This window comes from Patagioenas fasciata, chromosome 5 (assembly GCF_037038585.1).
Source record: "Patagioenas fasciata isolate bPatFas1 chromosome 5, bPatFas1.hap1, whole genome shotgun sequence".
In the NCBI taxonomy this organism is placed as follows: Eukaryota; Metazoa; Chordata; class Aves; order Columbiformes; family Columbidae; genus Patagioenas; species Patagioenas fasciata.
Window position 1 is genome coordinate 49,098,872 of NC_092524.1, and position 18,662 is coordinate 49,117,533.

At 35.6% G+C, this 18,662-nt stretch overlaps 1 protein-coding gene across 6 annotated transcripts in view; it reads right to left on the reverse strand.

Annotated features, from left to right (window-relative positions):
• The window catches only part of CEP128 (centrosomal protein 128), a 133,110-nt gene that overhangs the window by 15,396 nt on the left and 99,052 nt on the right, over window positions 1-18,662 (reverse strand). For 4 of the 6 annotated variants that reach the window (XM_071809533.1, XM_071809529.1, XM_065839156.2 and 1 more), the window contains 3 exons: window positions 9,846-9,923; window positions 8,023-8,136; window positions 4,314-4,422 (listed from right to left, as the gene is read on the reverse strand). In XM_071809533.1, the coding sequence (XP_071665634.1) occupies window positions 4,314-4,422; window positions 8,023-8,136; window positions 9,846-9,923 (301 nt within the window). The remainder of the gene's footprint in view (window positions 1-4,313; window positions 4,423-8,022; window positions 8,137-9,845; window positions 9,924-18,662) is intronic. The other 2 variants (XM_071809528.1, XM_071809527.1) reach the window with 1 other exon arrangement.

Below are 18,662 nucleotides of genomic sequence, written 5' to 3' on the forward strand. Positions count from 1 at the left end.
ACTTTTTACTAAATATATATGGAAGCAGATTGCTGTTTCCCTATTTTTTTTTTTTTTTGCTTTTTACCCCTCTTTCTTTAATCAATTTTAAACCTAAATCCCAGGATCTTCCCACACAGGTAAATTAAATTCTATCAAATATGTCTGCTCTCCTCCCTGGTGCTCTCTACAACTCATAAGAGATCCACATTGGGAAGGAATCTTCTAATCCTACTTACTGACTCAATAATTTGTAAGGTTTCCTGAATTCAAGAGAGATGGAGTGGGGAAACATGAAATCACAAAGGCTTGGAAACTGTTCCAAAAGGTAAATAAAAAGTTCACTCTTCTGTTTCTGAAGCAGCAAGGAGACAAATTAGTCACAGAAAATAGGTGATGACATTTTTAGGTAGATTTATTAAAAGTTACAGGAGCTTTGGGAGCAAAAGAACTCAAATTATGCTTTGCTGTCAAAGTCTTAAATTATAATTAATTAATATCATTACTGAAATTAAAAGTTCATGGCGTTTATGAGACTAACATGACTGAGGTAGCCAATTTTATCATTTGCCACTCACTGGCAATTACAAGAAAAGCTCCTTAATGTTAATACCACTGCAGAATTGTTACTGTCCTCAAGAACTATAGCAACAACTTCAAAAGACACATTTGACAGGTGGAGATCAGATTCAGCGTAAAGGTAAAACATACAGGCACTAGCCAAAGTCTGTGGAGTAATTCAAATACTTTAGTGCCCTAAGGTATCACAGACTTCCACAATGGGCTACGAAAGATGATGGGACCTATGGGAAACCTCTGCCTTCCAGAATGACAGCTAGAACCATACTCTAAGACATTGAAAATTACATCAGGTGTCTTCAACGGGCACCTGACTTGCTCTCGTACTTACTAAGCATAAAGAACATATAATAGCATTAACTCTTAGGAGAAAAGAATCAGCAAAGTAAGAAATTAAGAACACCATCTTCATTCTATCAGAGTGAAATAAACACAGGGATAGGAAAAATGCTCTATGCTTACTTCTCTGTTTTAACAGAATTGTATAGAATACAAGTAAGAAACTAAAACTCTGAATATTTTTGTATCCAGTTCCTGTCGCTTAAAAACAAACAGGAGAAGGTGAAATGCATTCACTGTTTTCTTACGTTTTGCCTTTTAAAAAAATATTTTTTGAAATAGCTCTTTACCATCTGTGCAAAAGAATAAAACTAACAACAGTCTCAGCACAATTCTAGGATTTGGAAAATATTAAATATGAAGATCAGCTTAATTTAAAATGTGGAAAATACGTTCCTAAAGGTTTTAAGCAAGAAGAAAGAAATAGTCCCTCAGTCATGCCTCAACATGGTTTCAAAAGCAGCCTTCATCAAATGCTAAAGACTCCAAATATTTTATATTTATCAACATTGAATCACTACTGTCTTTCATTCACCACTTTTTAAACTCCAGAAAGCCTAGTGCTGGTAAAATCCATTGAATCAGAGAATAATTATCCAGAACTGGTTCATCAGATTGGCATTGAGGTCATCCCCTGCAACTCTACTGGACCTGTTGTTCTCCTCTTTCCTCCCTCACAATAGAAATATTAGAAAAGATCCCTTTCAAGGGCTCATTTAGTTTATGTCTTTGCAAATAATGCCTACCAAGGACTGCAACCTAAGAGGATATAGTTTGATATGAGCATCTTTTCATAAGGAGTATGAGAGAATGATTCATATTTACCACCACTATTCAGAGTAAATTACTGAAATAGAAATGACGAAGGTTTAATCCTACTACCAGGCTCCTACCCTAACATTAAGTCCCACTAATGCTATAGAAAATGATGCGGTTAATTGTGATTACTTTTAAATCTTGAAAGATAATAATATTTAAGCACAATAATAATAACGACATGACTACATACACTTCAGTGTTTTTCCCAAAGCAACCTTCCTGTTCCCAATAATACTAGTTTCCTGTGTCAGGAAGGCCCCTGAGAAAGATAATCCATGTTTTATCCAAATAGCAATACAACCATGCTTCAGTTTCAAAACTGCAAACAACCAACATTATGTCACTCATTTGCAAGGTTGATCACTTTAAGCATTTTTAAGTCACCGGTACTTATTCCATCAAATTCGATGTTCTTTGCTCTTTCCCTTATTTCCTTTATTTCATATACTAATCAGCCTTTAAAAAAAAAAAAAAATCTACTTTTCTAACATCACTATTCCTTAATTGCCTCATTTAGCCACATATTAAAAAAATATGGCAAGAAGGTGACTGAAATTTGCTGTCTATCATCTGCATAAAAATGCTCTAATATGTGAGGACCTCAAAAACCAAAACTGAAACCAGATATTGAAATTGCATCTGTACCATGTAAAACTCCAAGATCAAATCGCAGCCTACTCAATTTCTTGGCCTGTTTTTGCTTGTGTTATATATGTAATGTTCACACATGTATTCTTCTCTATTCCTTTCACTTGTTTTATTTTGTCCTATAACCCTTAAAGAGTGTTTGCAGGGGTATACTCTTTGCCAAATGTCTTTGCTATGCCCACAGGTTTAAGGAAGAATAAAAGACTAAAGAATCAAATTTATATACTTTACCTCTTAGTCAATAATGTGTTCCTTGAGCAAACCTGCTTCATCATTAACTTGCGTCCTGCATCTCTATTCTTACCTATTGCACTTACCCAATAGTGCCACCTCCCCCACCATGTCCCCACCTAAGCGTACCCTACTTGCAATACCTGCAGTTTCTGCATACATTTCGCAACATCTTCCTCCCCTAAGTGGAACAGCGAAAGCTGTAGCTGTTTTTAAGTTCTACATATGAGCTGGCCAATACACAAGTTACTGCCTATATAGCCAGCAGATCAAATAGAAGAAGTATTTGAGCACATGGTGGAACTTCTCTTCTGTTGTGGTAACTAATTGGGTCTTTCTTCTAAAGCAACTGCTGATTTTCATGAAATCTGTAATAACTTACTTGTCTTCGAGAACTCAATTCTGACAGTTTTAACTGAAATTTGCTGTATAGTTCCTAAGTTCATAAGTTATTATAGGAAAAAGTAAAGACAGATGGCATGATCAAATGGATCCTATTTCTCTGACAACTGTCTAAAATTGATTAAAAGTACTAAAGTAACTAAAGTCCTAGCAAGTTCCATTCAGGTTAAGCAATATAAAGATATTGTAACATTTTAGGAACATCTATGCTGCACATTTAAATTTCAGTGAGTTTTTGCAGTGGGATCACAAAGTTGCTGAGGTTGGAAGAAATTGCTGGAATACAACTAGTCCAACATGCCTGCAAGGTATGGGTTATTTCTTTTCTGTACCCCAACCAGGCCGGGCTGTACTTTGACTTGCAAGGCTTTGATGGAAATGAGGCCAGGGAACATGGCGAAAACAACTGAGTCAGGGCAAACTGTTCCCAAAGTACAGATGAGATGGAGGCATTTACTCTTACGCTTTGTTCCCACTATTGGTTTTTCAGTATGCTCTGCAAAAAGATACTAATCATAAATTGCAGATCCTGAAAGGAAAAGAAACCAATCATCTTTAATCTCATCAGATCAAGTCAGGACTTACTGCAGATGAGCAGTAATGCACTGCAGTACTCATTCTAAGATGCAAAGGTCTGAAAGTACAATGAAGCCTGAAATTGGACTTTCCATTTCATAGAATGCAACTTGGTGAACAGGTTCCCAGCACACAAACTGTCTGTATTGAAAAGAAATGGAAGGTGATACCATTCTGAAGAAAAGTATTCTGACACTCCTGCAAAGGTGTGCTTGTACCAGATAAAGATCTAATATGTCCTCTCCTACTGAGCAGTTACTAGCTGTATCAGAGATCCCATCACTTTTCATGACCACAAGCTGTATATGCACTAGAAGACAGAAAGAATAGTTAAAAACAACTATTGAAGCAGAAGCAAAATTAGTGAATTCAACTTTCACTGGCACAAAAGCATGAGACCAACTGGTACAAATGAAAGCTGAGGGTGTCTCTTTGGCCCTTGAAAAGATATACAGCTTACACAGGTATGATTCTTCGTGCAGAGATTCAGAATCCAAGTGCAACCTTCTTTTTTTTTTTTGGCATATGTTTGGATGACAAAGAGAATATATTGTATTTCCCAGTTCAGGAAGAAAGAAAAAAAGGGGCATCTAAAGCTATTATAAAACACAGGAGGACTCTTAAGATGGCTCTAGTATTTTTTGTTGAAAAGTAGAATATCTCACTCTCTCAAGTAAGACAGCTTTGTAAGAGGAGAATACATTACTTGTGGATTTTTTTTTCTGTGAAACAATACTTACAACCTGAATCTGAGAGCAGTGAGCTGGACAAAAAGCTGTTTTGAGTTGGCCAACTGGAAGAGGGAGCAGCCACTTCTATATCAGAAATTTCAGCATCCATTTTCACATCCTATGGCAGCCACATAGAAATAAATTTTCTCTGTTAATATCAATAAGCTGTAAACTTTAACAAAAAACATACACTAGCAAACATACAGGTATGTGCTGTGATTTTACACATGCTGGAAAATACTGATTTGAATTCCCAGAATTGTCAGTATTGCAGTTAGGTTCAAATTAATTTGCTTATGAATTTCATGCCCACTTCATCACTACAAAATCTTTGGAAAAAAACTGCTTTGCATTGAGAAAAGCACTGGGAGCGTTGCAAGTTTTTGTCACTACAAAAAGTTGCAAAAATGCTCTGTTTTCCTGTTTATATCAATATCCATGGTTCAGGGAGAAGCATAGTGGCAGGACAGACATGAGTGGATGATTAATTCCTCGTCAATGAATGGTCCACATTAATTCACTGAAGTTCCACAAGTAAGTAGTAATAAAAATTAAATCAATTTTCCCTGCCACTGAGAAAACTCAAACTTTTTTTATTTCTCATATCAAAGTACTTTTAGTTGCTTTTCCATTTTTTCTGTTAAATGATTAAATAAAGCCTGAAGTACAATTTACGGTGAGACGCATACAGTATAGCTTTTTTGCTGAGTAAAGTCATTTGGTCTATAAGCTTTAAAAAAATCATTTTCAAAAAGGTCATTTAAACAAAAACCTCTGTAAATCTGTATTAACACTGCTGCAAGTAGTCCCCAGTGGCAATACATTCCAAAATAAGATAAGAAGCTTGGCTTGTTATCCAAATTACTCAGTTTCTTGAAATGAGAAGAGATAATGTACAAATGCATCAGTTCATGAAAATACTCAGTTTTGCTACTGAACTCTTATCATAAAGAGCCTCAGGAAATTTTGTTAAAACATCTTGTGATTTATAATTCATGCTGATACTAAAATTTTAAAACTAAAAGAAAACAAAATAAAATTCAATATTAATTTAGAGACAGAATGAGCTTTTGTCCGGTCACTGAAGAAGGATTTACTCCTATCAAGACTAATGGGAATTATACATATTAATCCCCTTACGTGTTGATGAGAGGCTTAATACCTTAAGGGTACATAGCACAATAGCAACTTTTAAAGAATAAAAAAAGGTTTTGTTTTTTCATTCTGCTTCCAGAAATTTTATCTTAGAAGAGATCTTTCAAACAAGTAAGGTGCTTCTACCAGCATCTACACTACACAATGGCATTCTCTTCACAGAAATTTTAACTTACATAAAATACTTTTCCTCATGCATGCTGTGCTTGGCTAGATGGTCAGTTGTTCATGGCAGGGAAAGTGTCTTAAAATATTTGCATTTACCTACCACATTTGCCTTTTGTTTTCTAACTTTCTCCTTTGTTTTTGCTTCAGTTTGTATTCTCTATTATTTATTTTATTTTTTATACATTATATTTACCTTCTTTTTCCCCAGTTTCTTCTTTATCTACTATTACTTAGCCCTTTCTTAACAGAAAAATCACTGTTGTTGTACTTGATGGTATTCTGCCAGCCACTGGCCTTTTTTATTTCTGGAAATCTTACATTTTAGCACATACAAATAGCAATTTTGATTTTCCTGGGCTTCTAAGCAACACATATTTTACAGTCATCTGACAAGACTACAGAGTAATGAAAAGATTGAGTAGGGACAAATGAAATAATAAGAAAGGAAGGAAGAAAAACAACTGCTTTTAGGGGAACATTTGACTTTGGTTTCATTTTTGCTTCTTAAAATGAAGAGACTAGGACACAGGATTAGATATTGCTTAAAGAAGTATAGTACAAGAAAGGCTAGAAAGCAGATCATAACAGAGGAGAAAGATTAATTACACCAGTAGTTTTATCTCAAATTGTCAATGTAAAAATTATACAAGAACTCCCATTTTTTTTAAACATGCATTTTCTTATCATCTACCAAATACCTGTCTACTTTGTATAGCAGAAATATTACATTGTGTTCAGAGCATGAGACAAAACTATTAGAAAGAATGAACTTTGATATCCTCAAGCCTACGCTCTTCGCTCTTTCAACCGATCAATTTTAGAGACTTTTGATTGAGAAACAGTAAAATAAAAGAAAAACAAAACAGATCATTTGAGTTAGTTCCAAGGGAGGGTAAGAAAGGCGAGCATTAAAAAGGGTTTTTTTAGACTAAGCTAGCCTGATGGCTAAAATCAGATTAGCAACTGCCTGTTACTTGGTTTTGAACATTCTGTTCTATTCGTAACAGCCGTGACAGCAGACAGCACAGTATGTCATGCAAAAACCCAATTAGGCCTGACTAAATGGAAGCCATTAAATGTTCCCTGTTGTCTAAAGAAAGAGGAAAAAAAGAGCTAGAATCAGCTTTATACTGGATTCTGAATGGACAGTTCAAATCATGCAAGCTCAGTAAGCTCAGTCAGCTGAGTACAATATTATACTCTACTGTCAGCTGATTGCATTCCACTTAGCTTTTCAATGTTTTCCAAATTTCGATGGCTACTGAATTAGTAACTCTTGTGTGAAGGCAACAGAAATCAAAGAAATTGAAGATTATCATTATCAACAGACCGAAAGTGAATCTGACCTGTTTCTTCCTTTCAATTCTTTCTTAAAGAAGAGCAACATGTTTTTTTCAAGTAGTTTAATAATAGCAACTTACTAAGATAAAATAATCTGTACTTATTCTACCTTTTCCATTTTTTAAAAGACTTACTGGTAAGTATGTCCTCATTTTACAGAAGGAAGATTGCTACGGAGGAGGTGGGGAACACAAACAGCTTAAAGTATTTTGATATATAGTGAGTGATCCTAGATTTTGAGCTTGACTGCTTAGACACACTGGTAAGATTCACTGCAAGTGAATTTTGATTTGATTGTGCTAAGCACCAGAAACACTAGCATGGCTCTTCAGTGCTGATCACTTATTTCAACAGCATCCGTAAGAAACTGTGGTTCTGCTAAAGGAAGCTGCTACCATTCTGTCATGCAGTGAGAAGTGACATGACAATGAACAAGCCAATATGAAGAGAAAGAAAGTGTGTTAACAGCTGGAAAAGTGAAATCATTACAGGCAAATGCTTCTAAACAAGAGCCTTGGTTTTGTATTGCAGGGAGCCAGGAAATCATGCTTAGCCCTGAGAGACCTTTAGCAAATTACTTCCCCTCTGTGTGCCTGGATCTCGTTTATGTATGAAGTGTATCTTTTGTAAAGATGTGAAGATCAACTACTGAAAAATCACTATACGTGATCTACAAATTAATTATCCTTTAATGGAGGAAACAGGTTCTATATTTATCTGTTCCATGAAAGGACAAAGGAAAATTTAACAAACCAGTCAAAAAATTGCTGCAGACGGCAATTTGTCAAAGCAGGTAAACGCTTGAGAGTAGCAAGATACAGTAAGACATTTTTCTGCAACATTTTAAAGATTTTTTTGAAAATATCCATGGCATTTTACAATGAAGACAACATTTCTGTCATCAAATTTGATATCTGTCATGGCAGCTACACAAAACAGAAATATTCCTGTGTGATTCTAGTCTGTCTTTGTACTGGGAGTTAATATACATCAAATAAGCTTACATTGCTGATTGAAAGCAATAGAGAAACAGAAGTGAAATATACACCCATACCTTGAATTTTGGGGCTCTCTGTTTTGAATCTTCCAGTTGTTGTTTTAGAGAACTCACTATTTCTTTATACTTTGCATACCTTTCCTCAATCATCTCCCTTCGGCAATGGGACTCCTAGAAATGCATTGAAAGATCTAAATCATTTTGAAATGTGAAAAGTTGTTAATAAATGTTGGCTGGATACTATAAACACATGTATCAGGAAGGATTTTCAATACAGTAAGAGTGAATTGATTACGAACTTTCAGAGGTTGAAGTGCAGGGGCCACATGAAAGCATAACATTCTGTACAGAAAAGTAACACTAAGATGAAAATAGGTTAAAATGTGAACAGCCTCATCCTTCTTTGGTGAATGACTTCTTGTACAACTACCACACAACATTTGAGGTGTTACCAAAGATTTACTTTTTCTTTCCTTCTCTCTTCTTATGAAAACATTGAGGGAAGGACTAGCAGTGGAAAGCAATGGATTGCCTTGAAATACTTCATTCATGCCTACCTCTTCAGAGTAAAATACGCTATAGTATAAAAAAAAGAAGCGTATTATTTCCAAATAGAAGAATTAATGAAACTCCAAACTAGCATCATTCTCACAGGTAACATATACAGATTAGCTCTCTTGAATAATAAACGGAAAAACTATAAATTAAACAATACACAGTTGTTGGCAGAGACTTATCTTAAGAAAACAGTCTTTAAAAAACCTAACTTCATCAGGGAGAAGGACAGAGCTCAAATTAAACCAAACGACATGGGTTCTAATCTCAGGAATGCTGGCTAAGTGATAACTACAGCAAACCAGAAAATTACAATGTCATTTTGTAGTAATGTTAAGCAAGAGAGTACAAGTGTGAAGGAGACTGAAGAATCCCCATATTCAAGTTTCTGCTTTGCCTAGCTGAGAACTGAATTTTTTCTTTAGCAGTGTGAAACCATTGGAAACAGAAGGCAAATGTCAACATCTCTTACAGTAAAAAGCTCTTCTGGGGACACCTGGAATGTGAAATTAAGACTATACATTTCAGCAATATTTTCCTTAAAAACCCCCAAACACTTCAATCAGCATTTGTGTTCCTACCTCTGCGGATGATAGCAATAAAATAGTGCACAATTTTTAACACATGACCTCATGCAAGAACACTTAAAATAAACAATGTTCCAAACAAGCATTTTTTATGACTATCTCAGTATGAGTAATTCTGCATAGCAAATAAAATGCACAACATTATGCATTTGTTGATCTGTGATTTAATACCAATTTACCATGTGGGTCAGCCACATAGCCACTGAAGATCTAATTTGAGGCTTATCACTCTTGACAGTACTCCCTCACTACTGTCAATATGTCCCATTATGTCCAAACAAACACATCTTGATTTTACAGCGATACTGGGAAAATAAGTGGCAATTATTTGGATTATGTCAAAACAACAACAACAACAATCTGTAAGGGTCTCCCATTTTCACTCATTACTTTAAACATTGAAATAACTGCATAATTTATTTCATTACAAAATTTTCATTTTTAACAAGCCATATCAGAATTTGCCACTCAATACAAATATTCTGAAGCAGTAAATAGGACTTGATCTATTATGCCCAGTTTTCTTACATTATGGAGCACCTCAGCAGTGCTACTTATTATGGATAAATCAATAACCTAAAAAAAATCTGTATAAACATGAAAAAAAACCTCAGTATGTTTTTCTCTACATAATATCTACATGCATGATTTTAAATATCTTATTAACCAATTTATCCATACATTAATTAACCAAAATATTTTAGAACTACTGAAAGAGTCAAATATATTCTTTCTCACTCCAATATCCTTAAAATCTTCTAACAGGCTCAGTTTCTCAGGAACAGACTCCAGATGGTCTAAAGCTACTCGAGTACTCTACAGAACAGAAGATAAAACACAAAAATTAATCAATTCTTCCAGCCATCTCAAACATTAAAAATCTATTACATATATGGAAACAAGTTCATAGGTATATATGTGTCTGTAAATTAAACAGGTCAACACTAAACAGGCTGTTAAGGAAAAAGGACAAAATAAAGCACAGAGCACAGTTTCCTTAACTTGAATCTCCATGGATAGTTGCCAGTTTATTGAGCAGAACAATACTTATTTACACATTTGGAGTTTATGTATCCTTCAGAATAAAAATTTCTTTTATTGCACTTCAGGGAGTAAAGTACATTTAACAGAAGTACAAGTCTATACTCACAGTGTTTACATCTTTGCAGTTAAATACAAAACAGAAATCTGTTGTGTTGTGTTTTGTTTTGTCCAAGTACAAATACACGCAGTTAGCACTTAGCTAAATACAGAACAATCAAATTTTGTATTTTTGGTTTAGACATACGGTATGTATTGCTGAAAGATGAATTACCACTCTAGAGAGAGTTAGAATTGGACTCAACAACAAGATTTCACCTGCACACCAGGGAGAAAAACAAAAATCCAGTTTATAGCATGATGTAAAGAACTGAAGGAAATGAGTATCACGTTTTGGGTTTTGTGCACAGGTGAAGTTAGTTGGTCATGCATAACAAGTAGTGCTGCCCCATAAGCCAGAATCTCTGGAGCTTCACAAAGGCTGCCCTCCTATTATTTGCTGAACAGCAAGCAGAAACAGTACTGTCTATACTTTCTGAACAACAGTTGGTATTGCCTCCACAATTCTATAAATCACACTTCTTTGGATAAGGTTCCATTAATGTGGTATGCAACCTACCAATAATAGGCTTCATTAACCACACTACTGCCATGGCAACCAATAAAATTCATCAATCCTGAAGTCAAATATCATTATGCTATAAAGTCTGTGCAAAGTGAATTAACTTGCCCTCAACTACAAAAGCTCTGTTACCAGTCTTGGAAAGTCTCAATCTGACCAACATGAAAAACATCCCATTTAAATCCCAGACTTAAAACCTGAAGAGACTAAAACCTTCAGCCACACCAGGATAAGAAAAATCAGTGGGAACCTCTCAGTACAAGTGCAGTCTACTCCAAAAAGCTGTGTTTCATACCATGTAACGCTCCCTGACAACCTTCAAAGGCAACCCAATGAGTCAAGACTGTAATAGCATTCTATGCTGAGTAAATAAACCACAAAATGTCAGTACTATTAACACACAACAAAAATACCCAACCAATGATTAATTCTGAAGGAACTGTCTACAGGTTTCATTGCTACAAAAAAAGTTTATATCCAGGTAAGTTAATCCTCTAGAGAAGAATGTGTTTCTTTAAGAATGTAGCTCATAATAATACTTCTTTAGTTAAAAATCAATCACATAAAAAATTACTAAAAAACTGAAAAAGGAGGAATAGCAATGAAATGAACACGCATGTGAGGAGCAGGCAGCTCAGGTAACAATATTGTTTTATTAATATTCTGTTAATAATCTTAATCACATTACAAATAGAATGGATGTTATATATTGTAATAGGTATATTAATAATTCACTAATAGATTAAATAGCATTATAAGCAACATATATTGTATATATATAAAGGAACATAGAATTATTATACATTTACATATGATCATACATTAAGAGCAGTATTATTAAAATTACTATTTATACTGCTACCATGACTGTCTAGCAACCACAAATCTTTTTTCCTACATGCTGCTATTAATTATATAGACAAAAAGTTACCTGCACAATGAACTAAACAAGCCATTGTGCCTGTAATTTATAAGCAATATTGCAAATTACAATAACATAATACATGTGAAGCCATCATGTTTTGCTTTGAACCAACCACTTGCTAGGTTAAGTACACGCTCTCTCATTCTTACACCATAGGAGAGAGTCTACAATCACCCTCTATTCATCTTCTCTCTGCATCTTCTCATTTTACAGACCTCTTCCAATCTTTCCCATTCAGTTCTTTTTCAGGCTGAAGAACGTACCTGGTTCTTCCTCATATGGAAGAATTTTCGTGCCTTTGATTGTTGTTATGTCTTGTGCAGCCTCCCTAGTTCTGTGTGTAAGGTAGAGATGGGGGACTGAAGAGTGGAGAACCAGGACTGAACACAGTAACCTCAGTGCAGACACAACATCAATTTAGAAACAACAATGTCCTATTGTCTGCTTTTTTCCCAACAGCTCCAAACGTACAGTTTTTAATACTGTAAGAAATATGTTTTCCATAACAAATGAGAGTCGAGTTTCATTTGCATCTCACAGGACTGAACTTGTGACCAATATTCAGTCCAAATAAACTAAATAAAGTAGTGGGCACGAGACTGGTTTTTTTTCTGTAATGATATATATGCAAAAATACTATGTATTTAAGAGTATTTCTTCAATTTTCTGTAATTAGGAAAAAGATGTACTGGTAGTTAATATGCTGATGATACTAGGGCCTATTTTTATAAAACCACCACCTGGTTAAATCAGTTTCTCAGATATTTGGGTTCTTTTTACTTCTGAGACTAATGAGGTTCAAGCAATATCTCCCACCTTCTAGGAATAAATTTTTACCCTTAGACTGTATGCTTCACTAAAAACAGTCTCTTTTACCCCACCATTGCATTCTGCAGGAGGATGCAAGATGAGGTAGGAGAAAATATTTGGGAATTCCCAAATCTGGCCCTTTTTTCAGGATAGTTTCTACTCTTCATACAGCACAGAAAAGAACAAGAATACATTCCAGTCAAAAGTGCTAGAATAATAACAACCCTATTATCATAGGTAAGAGGAAAGAATTTTACAAGAGGTTGGATGAATTGCAGCTTCAAGAACCATAGAAAGAGTAAGAAGCCTACAAAATGGGATAAAAGGGTTGATCAGCACAGAATGATATTTTAGATTTCAAGAAGTAGAGGAAGAACTCTTGAAAGTGAAACAGAGTAAAACAAAGATTCTTCAGTCATTTAGTGAGAATAAGAATATATAAATGAGACAGGGAAAATAAGGTAAGGTTAATTTAAGTATGAACCCAAAATGAGTACTTTGCTTTTATACTAGCACATTAATTTTGTTAGATTTCCAAAAATGTACAGGAATTATACAAGACTAAATATACAAAGTTATGCCTGAAATACGGGTAAACTACTTCATGAAACGAGCAGCACTGAGGACACCCAGGTACAAAAAAGTCCTTAATTGCAATGTCGACAGCTGACCATAGCAAATGCTGGAAAAAGCCTGGAAAGAAGAAAGGTGAATAGTTGTACTGGCTTCCACTGAATAAAGTATGGCAAATTAGTTCTGCAGAACTCAAAGGCAGAATTAATAAAGGTTATTTCTTCTAACAAGGAAACAGTAATTTCTTCTTTCTTACCTCCTGCATGAGAAAGGAAGGTAAGTAGATTTCACACTCAGATAGTAATGTTTGGACCAAATCTAAAATTTATTCTATCTTCATAAGACATCTTCTATTATAATGTGTAGCATAATTTGCAATCAGGTCTTTTTTATTACTTGCAAAATTCACCAAAGAAGATTTTACAAGGAGAAAGAAAAAATACTTCTCCTGTAATATATCTGGTTCTTTATCAGAAAATAATTACAGAATCTGCATTCATATATTAAAATTAATATGTAAAATGGATTCTTCATATTTTCAGAATGCAATCAGGCAGGTGGTCTACATAGTGCATTTAAAATGTTTTTCATAGATTATAGTGTAGAAGTGTTTTTATAGCAATAAAATACTTTTTTTTTCAAATGCTACTATACATCTCTACTTAAAAGTAAAATTGCCTAGAGATATCTATCAATCTCTAATATTTCCCTCTTACAAGAATCAAGTATTTCACTTTTACTACAGTAAAGCTGTCTTCATTCATATTTCATGCTTCATTTATAGTGGCCTTATATTCAACAAAGCATTAATTTCCACTCCATTAATTTATGATGAGATGTAACGTTTGCTGCTTCTTGCCAGAGTAGCCCCTGTTACTGGTCCGCATGTGTGTTTCTAAGTCTGGGAAATATATGAGAGATAGCCGACCCTAAGCAATCCAAAGTTAACTATATGTGAAACAAAATACCGAATCCTAATGTTCAGCAGTGATCATAGTGTCACACAGATCTGATGGACACATGTCCACAACGTTTTTTACTTCGAACACTAACAACTTCCCTACGCTTTGAGAAATAAAATCATTCCTCACAGGAAATAACCCCAAAATTGGAATATCCCCCAATCACTCTTCTTGGTCGAGCAGAAAATGAAATCATAAATATTTTAAGCTTATGGTATATATTACCTGACACATTTTGCTAAAATATTTTAGTTATGAACTGCAGAAAAAGATACCTTTGAGATGTCACAGAGTTGAAATAAAGTTACCTGAGTCACAGGACACATTTCATGTAGTGGCTTCTCAGCATGCTATAAAGTATATTCAATTTACAGCATTTTTTTTCCCAATTACAAAAAGTTTTGCTTCCCCCCCCACTATTTTAACAAACAAAACCTGTGATCTGTTCTTTGCATAAAAGGAACTCAGGCCCTAAGTGTAAGCCCATGCCTGAACCCATCTCATTTTTCAATTCTTTCTCTGAACTGCAATGCCAAGACCTCATTTCAATATTGTCTGTAAATGGCATTAAGGAAGATGCTCATGATCTGTTGTCCCAAAGTGTCTCCTAAATATATCCCCTCTAATTCACATAGTTTTTGTGGAAACAAACAAACGCTTCAGCTAGTCCCCATTATTTATATTATGAAATGTAATCTTGAAAGCAGAAGACGAGCCTTTGAGTTATGTGTATACTCAGTCCTTGGTTTTTTGGTTTTATCAATAACCATGTTGATAAAGGATGATATAGGCTACTTAGATTTCTGAAAGCTTTTTTTTTAGATTCCTAAAATTTAAACCTAACTTCATACACAAAACTATGGGCTCCAGGCTAACAGCTACTGCCAGGAAGTAGACCATGGGGTAATGATATGTATTTCCAAGAACTTGCTAACTCAGTGCTCACTATCCATCAGAAAAGCAAAATCAGTACTGAATATAATCAGAAAAGAAGAGGGGGAAAAAAAAAAAAAAAAAAAAACACAGAACAGAAAAATAAAATGAAAGAGGAAAAAAAAACTCCAGAGAACATGGAGAACTCAGCAATCACCAACTGCATAAAGTCCAACAAGGGCAAGTGCCAGATTTTGCACCTGGAACACAGCAACCCTGGCTGTACATACAGGCTGGGGGACATGATACTGGAAAGCAGATCTGAGGAGAAGGATCTGGGGGTTCTGGTTGATGGCAAGTTGAACATGAGCCAACAGTGTGTCCTGGCAGCCAAGAGGGCAACCGTGTCCTGGGTGCATCCAGCACAGCATTGCCAGCCGGGCAGGGAGGTGATTGTCCGGCTCTGCTCTGCACTGGTGCGGCCTCACCTGGAGCACTGTGTGCAGGTCTGGGAGCCACAGGATAACAAAGATATTAAGCTACTGGAGAGTGCCCAGGAGAGGGCTACGAAGTTGAAGGATTTGGAGAGGAAGCCATAAGAGGAGCAGCTAAAGTCACTGGGTTTGTTCAGCCTGGAGAAGAGACTGAGAGATCTCATCACGGTCTAGAGCTTCCTCACAAGGGGAGGAGGGGCAGGCACCCAAATCTTCTGTCTGGTGACCAATAAGAGAACCCAAGGGAAGAGCAGGAAGATGTGCCAGGGAGAGTTAGGCTGCACATTAGGAAAAGATTCTTCACCCAGAGGGTGGTGAAGCACTGGAACAGGCTCCCCAGGGAGGTGTCACAGCCCCAAGCCTGACAGTGTTCAAGAAGAGACTGGACACCACCCTCAGACACATGGTGTGAACTGTGGGATTGTCATACACAGGGACAGGAGTTGCACTCAATGATCCTTGTGGATCCCTTCCAACTCAGGACATTCTATGATCCTCTGATAATTATTCCCAAGTATGAATTTACAGTGTGTTTGCCTCTTGACTACTGAGTGCAGCTGCAGACCTCTATTTCAAAATTGTGAAAGGTCAGAGAAGAGCAACAAGAATGACCAAAGCCATGGAGCACTCTTTCCACGCGAGAAAAGATTAAACACAATGACTCAAAAAACTATGATTTTTCAGCCAGAAAGACAGATGCCTAAGGGGAGAAATGACCAATTTGCATAAAATCGGAACTCACATAAAGATAGAAAAGTTTATACGGGTTTAAGCAGAAAACTGGGCAAGTTCATGAATGAGAAAGACCATGGAAGGGTTCCAAATTCATAGAAACTACATCTGGGTCTGGAAGTCTCTGAGCTTTGAATGGTTGGAATCAGAATGAACGAGTGGGAAACAAAATATATGTCAGTTCTGTTCATACGCTCTTCCCTAAGTATTTTATTTTGGCCATTGTTGGCAATGTCTATAGCTGGGCTAGACTGACCTTTGGTCTTAACCGGAACAGTTACTTTTATAGTCTAAAATTCTCACAGTCTTCTGAGCAGTTGGTGAAGTGATTTGAATAGGATAACTCACACGCTAACATTTTCAGGGACAGAAATGTGTGCTTTTTTCATAAAAAGAATGAAAAGAATGGTAGTGATGTGCAAATAAAAACAGGAAAAGAACAAAGCCAAGTTTGTTATGGGTAATTCAATAAAGAAGGAGGCAACAAAACGTGTTGAAGAATGGGAGGGGAGGGTGATGGAAGAGCTTCTAGTTGGCCCACAGAACTGGTCTGGTAATTTAATGAAATGCACAGCAACCTCCTAAACATGGATCAAATGCCATATTTGTATCATTAATGACTACACTCTATTCTATTAAAAGAGATTGATTTAGCCGCACAGATAAAATGCAGTGAAGGATGTTAGAAGCACCTGACACAGAGGGCAATTAAGTACTGTTAACTTTTTTCCCAGAAATCAGAAAGCTGTATGCCATAATGCATACAAATAATCCTAAAGAGAGCAATCACATCTGTCTGCTCATTGTTTAAAAGGGAACAGAAGGTCCTGATACAGTGTACTGATGGTACTGATAAGAGGAAGAAACACCAATTGTACTAATTGAAGCAGTATTAATGGCATTTTACTTAAAAACAGTCTCTTCAATAGAGTGCTATTAATCTTGCTGTTTTTAAAATAAAGATTATTTACTTTGAAAAGGGGCGTTCTATGTTTTCACAGAGAATGACACAACAAATTACTCATTTTCCATGACTTCATACAAACACTTTGATGTTTAAACTGCATGTGAACAGTTAATCCTCTTATATTGATGTATTCTTGGTGATAGACCGTTTCATGCTGTCTCAAGGGACAGATCTAAATCAAAATCAGATACACATTTTATTTTCAGTCTGAAAGCTGCAAAGCTAAATGCAAATAAATCAAAGCAGGTTTGTACACAGTCCTCCTAAAGTTTGCCTTTATAGTTGATATATTGAAAACACAAAAATAAACCAGAAGCCAAACTTCATTGACTTTCAGGTACAGTGGTCCTTTCTGTTCTGAGGTAGGTAAAAACAAATGGCTGTCTGTATTGCACAGATATTTTTGAAAATCAGAGCTGACTTAAGTACCAGTTAGGTAATCCCCAAAGAATACTCATAAAAAAATTAAATGCAACTGTAATTTTAACTGGCTGCAATGGATGTGAACAGGCAGTTACTCACAATTCAGATGAAAGATATAATGTTAAAGGTGACCTACAATGACTTATTTTTAAATGGCCTTAGCATGTCAAATACTGAAACAGCAAGAATATGAGGCACCCAGCACATACAAAGGTATCCTTTGCTTTCTCTGTTAACATCTGTAAAACTATGCATTGTCAGCTTCTCTCTCCAGCACTAGACTGATCCATCATACACTTCTTTTAATCAGGGTGTGGCTATACTTAAGAGGCCTGAGGTTCTCTGACTCTCATATGCCAGGCAAACTTCATGATACCTGTGACATCCTGCGACACAGTACATCATATGTTTAGAGGGAACTTTAAGAGAAAACAAAAAATGTATTTTGTATCTTCATATTCCATGTATACCATTACTTCAATTATACCACTGTTTGATGATTTCAGTACATCAAGAAATCAATTTATCTTTACAAAGATAGGCAACACATAAATGTATCAAGTTACACAACATGCAAGTTCAGTTGTTTTTTTTTTTCTATACTACATTGTTTCATCAACATTTAACTAGTAAGACTTTTTTTTCAACAAAAAGTATACTTATACTAATGAAAAACAAAAGACCTTTGTTAACAAAGCATTGCAAATGTCAAACTAGCTGAACTTTTAATTTAGACTCCAGATGTTTTTGCATGGAGTGGGTGGACCACATTTTAATTAAGAAGGCTTCATGGATACGTCCTTTCCTGTTTGCAAAGACATGGACCATTTCTTTTCTCATCCATGAGCATATAACATCTCTGTGGTAACTACAGGAAATTTTTATATGGAAAAATATTAGGAAAGTATTTCATGAATTTTTGGTTGTTTGATGCATATCAACAGCTGGAAATGTGGAGGAGGCAGTGCAGTTCTTTGGCAAGAGAACTGCACTGTGAATCATCAACCAGTGCTCCAAGTACTACTGGGGATCCACAGGACTAATTTTTGAGAATCTCTTCTTTATCATTTAAGATTTTCATCAGACATCCAGATACTGGAAATTAAAAGAAACATAACACAAGAGGCAGAGTG